This window comes from Barbatula barbatula, assembly GCF_947034865.1.
Source record: "Barbatula barbatula genome assembly, chromosome: 15".
In the NCBI taxonomy this organism is placed as follows: Eukaryota; Metazoa; Chordata; class Actinopteri; order Cypriniformes; family Nemacheilidae; genus Barbatula; species Barbatula barbatula.
In genome coordinates this window covers 8,092,550-8,104,574 of record NC_136778.1, presented here as the reverse complement: position 1 = coordinate 8,104,574, position 12,025 = coordinate 8,092,550, and the positions used below count along the sequence as shown (strand labels likewise).

General features: G+C 38.0%; 1 protein-coding gene and 1 long non-coding RNA gene across 2 annotated transcripts in view; both read left to right on the top strand.

Moving 5' to 3' along the window:
- Nucleotides 1-12,025, top strand: part of myt1la (myelin transcription factor 1-like, a) — a 51,015-nt gene that overhangs the window by 37,975 nt on the left and 1,015 nt on the right. The window contains exons 14-23 of the mRNA XM_079474186.1: nucleotides 1,009-1,127; nucleotides 1,993-2,061; nucleotides 2,141-2,203; nucleotides 2,283-2,366; nucleotides 2,882-3,103; nucleotides 3,402-3,493; nucleotides 3,790-3,893; nucleotides 3,974-4,117; nucleotides 5,822-5,884; nucleotides 6,639-8,496. Coding sequence (XP_079330312.1) covers nucleotides 1,009-1,127; nucleotides 1,993-2,061; nucleotides 2,141-2,203; nucleotides 2,283-2,366; nucleotides 2,882-3,103; nucleotides 3,402-3,493; nucleotides 3,790-3,893; nucleotides 3,974-4,117; nucleotides 5,822-5,884; nucleotides 6,639-6,779 — 1,101 coding nt within the window. The 3' untranslated portion in view covers nucleotides 6,780-8,496. The remainder of the gene's footprint in view (nucleotides 1-1,008; nucleotides 1,128-1,992; nucleotides 2,062-2,140; nucleotides 2,204-2,282; nucleotides 2,367-2,881; nucleotides 3,104-3,401; nucleotides 3,494-3,789; nucleotides 3,894-3,973; nucleotides 4,118-5,821; nucleotides 5,885-6,638; nucleotides 8,497-12,025) is intronic.
- Nucleotides 8,719-11,667, top strand: LOC306904893. Its single transcript, XR_013787675.1, has 4 exons — nucleotides 8,719-10,709; nucleotides 10,803-10,928; nucleotides 11,039-11,114; nucleotides 11,496-11,667. It is a non-coding gene; the product is annotated as an uncharacterized lncRNA (long non-coding RNA).

Below are 12,025 nucleotides of genomic sequence, written 5' to 3'. Positions count from 1 at the left end.
TGAGATCTATTGAGTAGCAAATCGCATTTGCATCTATTATCACTGTATATACATTATATGGAAACCCAGGGGTGTGCAAAAGGTAGAAGGTAAACTTATTTTCAATCTCATCATGCTCTCTGAAAACATTATAGGTATATACTTCACTCGAATGAGACATAATCAAAAAACGTCCAACACTCTTTTGTCATTAAAGTTTAATAATGAGGCCTGGTTCATTACGACGATGTTGTGACAGGTATGAAGATAAAATATGTTTTTATCAATTTTATCAAAGAGCAATTTTTTCATGTTCTCTGTGAGTTTATTTTTATGTCAGTGGTTAACTCCGCCACTTCTTTTGGTCATTATTGTGGTTGCATTTTGTGAAAATATTCTCAAATTATTTGCTTAAATGTTGAGTTATAAAGACGTGATTGTGTACACACACTTGGTTTTGCTTGGTCTTAACTAATTTCCTGTATCCAGCTAAAATGTTTCCCCTCACCCTGCACAAGCAGAATAAAGTATAATGACTATTCCCAAAAGATTGGTCTGGTTATAATGGTTGCTATAAGCCCTTTTGTGAACCTTCATGAATAAATGTACGGTTGGGGAAGCTGGATTTTCGATCTTTTTTTATAATGATTTGAAGGATGTTGGGATGTTCCATTAGAAGCACTGAAGGGACATCTAGTTTACAATGCTGGTACTGCATGCCTTTACTTTTCTGGAGATTATAGTTTCAAGAGGATTTCTCTACTGTTATGAATTAATTACAGACTGATGAACCTCAAGAGTAAAGCTATTATTATTATTTCAGGATGGAATTTATGTTTCCACTAAATTGTTGGAAAACTTAATGAATGCAATTAGTTTTCTTAATTCTCAGCCCATTGTTTTAAGAACATGATATCCTCTTCTAAATTAACTCCACTGTATTTTATGCACTTATGAGCAGAACTATGTTCAATTCTTCTTTTTGCTCTCCATCACACAACATGTCTTTCTGTCTGTTCTCATTTTCAGGATGACCTGGACCCCCTTCATGATCTGCTGGAGGACCAGCAGTATTCAGTGGACGTGGCTCTTCCCAGCCCCAAACACAAATATGCCCCCTGCAAGGAAAGCAAGAAAGAACTTCTCACGTAAGCCCAGCACCTACACTTAAATGAGGAACTCTAAAGGTGTTATTTTGTGTGTTATTTTTGGTGGATATATTGACAGAAATGCAACATAATATACATAACTATTTCTTCAGATGTGTATAAAGACCTTGCATAATAGCACAAGAAGTGTTGTGTTTTTATTACCTTAGAATGAACTATGTCTATTTACATACACCACGAGTCCCCTTACATGGAATTTGCCATGTTGTTCCTACAGCTAACACGTCTACATTGCACGTTTGTGAAAACATGACAACATCTTAGTGTAATGATCCTGCCTCTCCTTATCTTGGTTTTCGAGTCTTGCCCCTAGTGGGTAGTTTTTGTTTGCCTTTTGAAAAGCCTTTTGTTATCGTGTATTGTTCCCCCAACGTGGGTTTTCGTTTTCCTTTAATAAATATTTTGTGTTTACCCCTTCACTGCTCTCTGCGTCTGGGTTCGGTCTTCAAACTGTGACAGAACTGTTTTGAAGACTGCTGTTGACTTGCATGTGCTGATGTACTTTCTTTTAAAACAGGAAGATTTGGCGTAGGCTACATTGAATGGCCTCACCCCTTTTACCTAAAAATAGATTTTAATTGTCATACAAATAACTTTTGATTTGATACTTGCTTGTCTGTTGCAGATAGTATTTAGAGGAGGGACATTGTGATTTTAGAAAGTGTATAAATAGACATGCATCTAATGTATGCAGAATGTGACATTCACGCTTGCCTGGTAGACAAAGATACAAGGTTTTAAAACTTACATGTTCACTAAAATCCACAAGACTATCATTTTGATTTCACAGTGTTGAGGTCAAAGTTAAGGCTTGAAGTTTTAAATGCTTAAATGTTCTCTTAAGGCTATCAAGCTGCCAACTGGCTGACAAAGGCATACGTGGTATGATGACATCCAACTCTCAGGATCTGAAGTAAGCACACACTTGTGTTTAAACTGCACCTCACTTGACCTTCAGGACGAGAGGTTAAACATGTTTTCCTCGCTTGCAGGTGTCCCACACTGGGCTGTGATGGCTCTGGGCATATCACAGGCAACTACGCCTCTCACAGAAGGTGAAGACTCACAAATATGTCCACACATTGAAAATACAGACTTGCCCAAAAGTGTTAAATGTGTTTCTTGCTCTGAAAGTCTGTCAGGTTGTCCTCGGGCAAAGAAGAGTGGTATTAAAATAATGCACAGTAAGGAGGACAAGGATGACCAGGAGCCAATCAGGTGCATTTTCCCCTAAATTCTGTTAATTTAGTAGCAACATAGTTTAGGGTCTGTGCACTTAGGTAGCACAGTTATGGCAAAATAATACATGTTGATTATTATCCTCTATATTATTGTTTTTCTGCTGTTTTGTAGCTTAGTAAATCCACGCCCTGTTGATTATAATGGGGGTGTTTTATTTTGTCGAGACGCTCGCGGCATACAGTATATGCGCACTGCATTGCAAACAAGCAGCATGACAGTGAATCTGAATTAATTCCAAATGAATGTTGATGCTTTTCTCTTAGACTGTTTTTTCAGGTTGTTTCTTCATACTTATATTTTCGATGAACTGTGTAGCCCTATGTGCATGTCTCTGGTTTGACCAGCTGCAAACCAGGTTGTGACAAAGAACCTTTTGTGTGTGTGTGTGTGTGTGTGTGTGTGTGTGTGTGTGTGTGTGTGTGTGTGTGTGTGTGTGTGTGTGTGTGTGTATCTATGTGTACACTGATGGCCACTGTGACCGATGTCTTTAGGTGTCCAGTGCCAGGCTGTGACGGCCAGGGTCATGTGACAGGGAAGTACGCATCTCATCGCAGCGCATCCGGTTGCCCACTGGCCGCCAAACGTCAGAAAGACGGTTATGTGAACGGAGCGCCTTTCTCCTGGAAGTCTGGCAAGACAGACGGCATGACCTGCCCCACTCCAGGGTGCGACGGCTCGGGCCACGTCAGTGGCAGCTTTCTCACCCACCGGAGGTACACAAGTGTGCAAGCATTGCTAAAAATATCATACAGAATGAATGTTTGTGTGAATGTGCATATGAATGTTCCTTTATTTAAGTTGCAGAAGGCATCGCTAGACAGTTTTATAAGCAATACAACTTACAAACAAAACCCAATTAAAGTACTTGGGTTGCTTTGGCAAATAATTAGAAGTAATTTCTACTAAAAGCAGACATTGCATGTACACTTGTGAAGTGGTATAGCATGTTTAAAGCATGTCTTATGAATTTGAAAGTCAAGTATTATCTATTTTGTAACTGTATGTTTATAGTCTTTCCGGCTGTCCACGTGCCACATCTGCTATGAAGAAAGCCAGGATGACAGGGGTTGAAATGCTCACAATCAAACAGCGAGCAAGCAAAGGTACATACATTTTCAGAATTTATCATAATTGTAACTAGTTAATAAATTCAAGAAATTGTACTTAATGGAACAGTTCCCCCAAAAATGAGAATTCTGTCTTCATTTACTCACCCACAAGTTGTTCCAAATCTTGATTTGGTACTTGAGTTGTTCTTGAGCGACAGATTTGGAACAACATGAGTAACAGTGATGATGATAGAATTTTTATGTTTTGGTGAACTGTCCATTTGACAGAAATTCTAGTTGAAAATAATAAGAGCATGTGATTTTTTTTTTTCCTCTGTCTTCCTTTCTAGGCATAGAAAATGACGAGGAGATCAAACAACTGGACGAAGAAATCAAAGACCTGAACGAATCAAACAATCAAGTAGAGTCAGATATGATCAAATTAAGGACACAAGTAAGGCGAGCTGCCATCCATCACGTCAGGGTCTGGCCGTGTATTCAGTGACAGAGATGCTTTTCTATATCTCCTGCCAGATCACCACCATGGAGACCAACCTGAAGTCCATTGAAGATGAAAACAAGGTCATAGAGCAGCAGAACGACTCACTTCTACATGAGCTCGCCAACCTCAGCCAGTCGCTTATCAACAGTCTGGCCAACATCCAGCTCCCTCACATGGTAAGTGCCATGAGGACCTGCACCCAAAGACAGACTAGCACCTGCCTCGCCAAGGGGTAAGAATATATCAGTGATCAATGGAACGTTCTCTGCTTAACAAAGTCAAGATCCAAATGTTTGACAATGATTTATACGGACACTTAATACAAATCAGAAGAGTGTGAAATATGTCTACATTGCTTGAAATTCACCTGCATAGAATAGATTTAGTTTGTCTGTGTCGAAAGCTTGGGATTTTTATAAATTGGACACGGGTACAACATTCGACTGAGTCTGCAGATCAAACTCACCAGTAGGGAAGAAATTATAATTTCTATTGTTTCTCCCATCTGCTTTTTTATGTCTGTTGAGTTCTCCGCAGTTCCATATGCTTCTGTGCTGAGGTCACTCCCTTTTTCTGACCATTTTTGAAAACAAACTCCACTGCTTTTCAGTTGAGTAACAACATGGCCGCTGTGGATCAGATGCTCCGACATTATCTAATCATAGTGCCTTCATACACATTGAGACAGGGGTGGATTGGATGAGCCCTGTTCAAATGTGGCAGCCATGTTAGTAAACAACTGAAACATGTCTTCTTGAATATGGCTCCTTATTTCTCCACCCCACCTCTGAAGGATGTTATTTAAAGTCACGAGGGGTCTTTAAACTGCACATCAGATAACTGTTGCCTATTCATGTGTCATTGCAAGACCGCTCAACCATCGAATGTTCAATCCAGACTTGTTTTTTGTATTTAACGTTAACTTTACACTGTAAAGATTAAAGGGACAGTGCACTCGAAAATGTTTATTCTGTCATTTACTCACTCTCTTGTCAAGTCATGTATGACTTTCTTTCTTACGCAGAACACAAAGCAAGATATTTTGAAGAATGTTGGTAACTGAACAACGGCGGTACCCATTGATATGTGTTGGTTTTGTGTCCATACAATAGAAGTCAATGGGTGCCGCTGCTGTTCTGTTACCAACATTCTTCAAAATATAATTTGTTGTGTTCTGCAGAAGAAAGTCATACCGGTTTAAAATGACAAGAGGGTGAATAAATGCTGACAGAATGTTTAATTTTGAATGAACTGTTCCTTTAAAAGATTTTTGTGGCAGTTAGGGTTTCTCAGAAGCCACACTGGCAGAACCCTCTGGAGAACTTGTACGTGTCCTTTAAAGAACTTCAATATATCTATTCCTCTAGAGCAGTGGTTCTCAACAGTTGAGCCGTGGCCCACAAGGGGGCCCCAGCTGACTTCCAAGTTAGCTGGGGTTTCATTTAGACAATTTGAAAATTGAAAAAAAAATTGAAAAAAAACTCTTTCTTATTATTTTGCCATTTTTATAATGAATAGTCGCTTTTCCTGATAATGTCAAGGACTGAATTACTTAATTGGGTAGAAATCTTGAGTTTTTGTATGTGTACGTGGCGTTTGAAGATGATTGAATATGGTGGGGGGCCTTGGAGTCAAAAAGGTTGGGAAACCCTGCTCTAGGGGACTGTTTCCCAGAAGGATGTATAGAGGTTCTTTAGAGGGTTACGCCAGCTCGAAATCCAAGGAGCCCAAAACCACGCCTCGAGAATCTTTTCATTTTTTTACAGTGGTTAGATAACATCTGTCATTTTTGCAATGTGTAGAGGCCTGTCACTGAGAACACTGACTTCTGGCGTCTTGCCAGGCTAATAGTCTTTTCTCTACACCTCTCCCTCCTGTAGAAACCGATGCCACTGAAAGAGGCCCCTGTTAAAAATTACTGCTGTTTACAGATGCCCCACAGAGTAAGAGATTTATATTCCATAGTCTAACTTTATCCTTCTCCTCACTATCATTTTCCTCCCCTAGTCCTCCCTCTTTTGTAACACACAGTACAACGTTTATGCATCACACAGGTCCATGCATATTATATCAATCATAATAGCAGTCAGTGAATTTCCAAAGCTTATCATTGCCGCATATTGAAAACCACTTCAGGCTATTCAATAAGAAAGCTGGGGTCGCAATATGAGCCATATTTATTTGGTAGTAAACTCATGTTACTATAGTTAAACACATTATTTATCAGGCACAGCGACGCTCATTGAGCTTGTGCACATCGATGTCTGCTATTCATGGCGATCTGTTTTATATCACATGTGAATGCCAGTATTACCAACATACTCATAAGCATGAATTTCACACCAATGCATGCATACATAATGTATGTGCATTAACTTTTTTTGTTATCCATCAGATATATATTATTAAAAACACTAAGAGTAGTCTTATGTTTGATTTTGAAGAACAAATGGTGACCACGTTAATATGGTTGGTCAAGTTATGCTCACTTTCCACTAAACTCTAGCTTTAGTATCATATATTCAGGTTAGAATCTTAAAGGATGCTTTGTGGGTTCATTCCTCCCTAAAATATCCACTTTCCCCTTCCCTTCCCCTTCTGTGATAAGTCCTAAGATGATTTGTTTAATGGATGTTCATTTTTATATTTGATGACATGTTTATTATCCACCTCCAATGATCCCAATCTGTTCCACAGGAGCCGATGAACGAGCAAAACTTTGACACGTATGTGAGCACTTTGACAGATATGTACACTCACCAGGACCAGTACCAGAGCCCGGAGAACAAGGCCCTCCTAGAGAACATAAAGCAGGCAGTTCAAGGCATCCACGTGTAGCTTGCAGCAAACATAAGGTTCAGCTTTTGGCTAGGTATTGGGATCATGTGATCCGAGTTGGAATGCAAAAATGAAACGGATATGAATCAAAAGAAAACCATCATGTAAAAAGTATGGCTAACTCGTATGATTTTTTTGCTGCTGTAATTTATTGTATTATTTGGCATTACTTATTATTCTGTTATTATGCTTTGGAGAAACGACATAACTTATTTGTTGCCTTGCTTTAAGATGACGCTACCAATGGCAAATGTTTTGAGGAACATTCATGTTTTGTAAATCTTTCATATGACCTGACATAATGTGATGTACTGTTTATAGCTGCTAATGTATGCACATTTTAGTGTATATGTATTTATTAATTGTAAACAAAAACCATCCATTATTTTAAATCCTAAAAAGGTGCAGAGGGGGTTACACTGCGGGAATGTAAGGGCAATCAGCTTCTTTTTACGGAACGAATAGGAGCTATGTGCTGCGCAGGCTGTTCGATGGATGTACAGTGGTACATTTTTGTGGTTCGACTTTGGCTACATTTTGTAAAAAAAAAGATTGAGAAACGTTGTCTTTTGGTTCTGAAATCATATTTATAGTGGTCAGTGTGGGCACTCTAATGCAGTATACGTATTGTTCCGTTTAATTTCCGCTTGTTTTTTGTTTTTTTTATTCCCAACATTGATGGAAAAAAAAACAATTTTTGTGAATGCAAACATCATGACACGGAAACTCACTGGTGTATATCCCAAGACCGAGAGAGAAATATTTCATAAAGTGACACGTATTTTCAAAATCCATTCGCTAAATGTAAGGCCAATACAGAAAATTTCAAGGAGACAATCCAACATGAATTATTAATTTATTGACTGTAAAATGTTTAGTGGTAGTATGATAGAATATCAGCAATATATGATAACGAATCAATCATTTATTTAGATATGGGATGCAAAAGTTTGGGTATATGCAATTTCTTATTCTTACCATAGTAGAAAGCTGATGAATCTTTTTACTAAATGTAAAGTATTAAGTTTTATATAAATCTTTTAATACAGTCATGTTTTAGGGTTTAAACCCGGGTGATCAAGTCCTTAAGGATGAATGCATTATGGTTTAACATTTCTCATGTTCGATTTTGCACAGGGACACCTTTGTTTCCATGTTTTGGTGTTTTTATTTCTTTCAGGAGACCAAGGAGGTGCCCAGATGTTTGAATTGTGGGAAGTTTTTTGGAAGAAAGTAAATCTGTGTGTGAACGTTTTATCAGTGTGCTGGATATACAGGGTTAACGTCACCATTCATCCGTCATTGTGTTATAGTAAAGCAGCCACCCGTCTTGTAGATTTTGTCCAAACAATCGTGTAGAGTTTCATCATCACAACTAATAAAAGTGTGTCACCAATGCAAACTCATCATATTACATGCATTACGACAGTGGATTCCTACTATATACAGTGTTAAGAGAAGTCGGCTTACCACTTGTGGTAAACTGCGATTCATATTCATCGCTTTTTTATGTTTATGAGAAATCAGTGGCACTTTATGCTCTAAGAATCGTGGAAATAACACATTATGTAAACTTTTTGATATAAAACAATGACGCGGTACGGGTCTAGATTACGTCAGCGTGTGGGAGATTCCATCACTATGAGGGGGGGTTGGGTAACTGAAACGAACAGTTCATATTACTCCATAATATATTAAGAACATGTACAGTTACACTGTAAAATATTACCGTAAAAATACGGCCAATTTTAACGGCAAAATACTGTTCTTTTAAAAAACGGTTTAATAATGTTAATTTACAGCCATTGATCTGTAAATTAATTACTCGCTAGTAAAATTAGAACATTCAACTGTAAATCTGTTTACGGAATTTAACCGCAAAGAGCTGTATAGCAAACAAAGGCAATCAGAGTTAATCTTTTTTTAGTCTGGATTTACATTTAAACAGAGTAATTCAAAACATTACTGTGATAATTTACACAATCCTTTATTACAAAGTAAAATAAGTTTGCACAGTAAGAAATATACAAGTTGTACAATTTAACTTTGCCCTCAGTTAAAACAATTTCCCCATGGACAAATAATTAAAGGGATAACATAATTAAATCCCCTATTTAAAGGGTTTTTTCAGGGGTGAAACAAAATGACCCCATGTTTTACTCAACCTTAAAGTATCGATGATCCTTAGACAAATACAGTCGATGATATAGAAATAAAGTTTGGAAGAGAAAGGCTAACGGGTATGATAACTCAGAATGTATTCATAAAAAATACACCCTTTAACAGAGACATCACAGCCAGCGGTGATTTTAAGAAAGACTTGCCGAGGTGAGGCTGCGTTGGGCGGGGTGCATAAGTGAAATCGACTCACTTGTCCGAAACAGTTGGAGCAAATTTTTTAATAGACGCTATCTTTATTAAACGACAGCAGATCTGAACTTTATACACATACATTCTCGTCTAAACAACTCTCAAAACTACATTTTGTTACACAAAACAGTCATATTTTGAAGCTCTTGGCTCGATGACAACAGTAACGTTACTTGCGCAACTAACGTTAGCTAATTTACGGATGACGTTTTTACAAGTCAACGAGAACACGAGTACGCCAGGAGACGGCCATATCTTCCAAGACACTGTCAAGGTAAGTGTTTTTATTTGTATTTATCTATTATTTTATTATATTGCGCTTCGAAACTTATATATTTTGACTGAGCTGCGTGGCGCGAATTACCTAGACTGACACACAAACCAGAGAGTTCTCAAATGGCCACCACTGACGAGCATCAGAAGCGGTGCGGAAGGGGGAAACTGTTAGATAATTCAACGACACTCCTTGACTAAAAGTTGTAGTAGAAACGTTACAGATTCAATCTCAAATTGAAGCTATTTACAAGGTAGTCGATCATGGGAACTAAACCAGTCTAGTTGCTCTCCCCTCCCCCGCCGCTCGGGTTCTTACTCCGCAGCACAAGAGTCAGTGGCGGACCTGCTGAATGAATTCTAGTCAGTGTGACACCTCGCGGTTTTCGTAGCTGCATACATTTCATTTCAAGTCTCGTCTGAAGAAACTCATGGGATTCAAGTTTGATTATTAAATGAGTTTTGTGTCTCCACACACACGTTCTGTTGCAAATACGGTACAGTAGACTGGTGGTTTGCTTCGTTAAATTGGCGATAAGCGCATGCAGTACAACGTCGATATATAACATAATAATTTACTTAATAACTTCAAATAAAGTAAAAAATACAGTTTTGTGTGTGTTAGCGCAATATATTACATGTGTGGTATGCTTTTGTACGTTAGCTAGACCAAGAAGACTTGGTAAATTGCCGTAAAGTGACTATTACCTGAGGTAACGTTAAATCCCTCCAGATATAAATGAATGAAATTCAGACTTGTGCTGTTTCGTGGTGTTAAAGATAAGCAATGTTTTTTTGCAAGCTTTGTGGACACATATGTAGTACTACACCTGCATTTCTGAGACATATGCATGTTTCTCATGTCAGGTTTAATTGTGCCTGTTTGCAATAAGTAACTCACTGTTATCCGATCTGTGTCAGTGACCTTATTTGAATTAACATCTAATGTTTTTTTTGTGTCAAGTCAGGTGTAAACTCTGAAGGACCTTTTATAAGCACCTTAAATCACACATTAGAGACGGGAGGAATGAAGACTGTTCTGTCCCATACGGATAACACAGAGATGGCCCACCTGCTTATCAATCTTCAGCGGTCCCGTTTTCAGGAACATGAAGATGGACTTGTTTTATGCATTTTCTTTCCACTAGTAATTTATTAAAATTTCTGTATTGAAGTAATTTTTTGATGTTTTTCCATGTATTGTGTTTTCTCTACAGATTACTGCATCTTCATCTGATGTTGAGAAGACACTCATTCTACCTGCCAGTCCTCGTCTGATTATGCTCGGTTAGTGTCACCGGTAACCGGTTGTTCAAATGAAGCAATCTCAAAGGCAGTTCATTGAAATTATAATGTAAATGTTTTTTTTTTTCATTTTAGACATTGGAGGGCAGGCAAATGTTGTAAGATGGATGCTTAGTCTAGAGGGCCGTATTATATTTGAGTGTACATCTTCCATCTGCAGTATCAGGAGGAGGCTGGTTGCACTTAAGAATTTCTTCAAAGGTACGACCTCTAAGAGTTTTCCATCCTTTCACTGTTTAGTGTATATAAATTCTTCAATCAGAATGATTAACAAATGGTTATTGTATTCTGTGAAAATTTGTTGAACCTAGACGCTTAATTGGAATTAAACCAGAACGAGTCTCTAATACCTGCAGAGGAAAGGTCTCCAAGAAGACCGGCAAGGTGGTGAGTAAAAATATTCATCAGTTAATCCAAAGGTTGCCTCTCTACTGAATTGCATTCTGTTATAAAAGCAGGCCGTTTTATTAAGTAATGTACTCTGTGTTGCTGAACACACCGCGTTTTTATAATTTTGAGCTCCATTGTCTTTCTCATGGATCAGCATAGTCGTGGCTGTTACACGAAAATTCACAAGTTACACAGGCAGAGCATCATCATGCAACAAGTCTGCGTTATTTTTGGGGCAATTTGTTTGACGTGACCATCGACACACAGTGCACATTTCATTCATTTTAAACACCGTGGCGAGACTGTAGCTTTCCAAGAGTAGGGTTAGAGATACCTTCTATAGATACTCTGCTTAAAGTTTTTTTTCCTATCTTTCAGACTACCAGCATGTGAAGTTGGTCACAGATGGTGGAAAGTTCTTTGCCCATTCAAGGTTTAATAATACAATGTTTTCTATTGTTTAAGAAGTTTAGATAATATGTCTATAGACTGTTCTTTTTGCACAGTATCTGTTTATGGAGAAATAATAATAAATTTTTATCTGTTTAAATATGTCTATAGACTGGGTTCTTTATGCACAACATATCTGTTTGGTAATTTTATGGTTCCTCTTCTCATCTTTGCCAGTCTGTTGTTTAATTTATTTAAATAAAAAGCATTCATTCAGAAACTCTGCTGCTAGTATTTTACTGAAAATATGCTATTTAATAAAACTGTAAAATGATGGTACGCAGCTGGAAACCATATTGCCAGTACTTTACCGTTAATTTACAGAAAGCCGTAAATGAGTGAAACCGTAAAATTACGGTTCGCAGCTGGAAACCCTGCTGCCAGGATTTTACCGTTAATTTACAGAAAGCCGTAAATGAGTGAAACCGTAAAATTACGGTTCGCAGCTGGAAACCCTG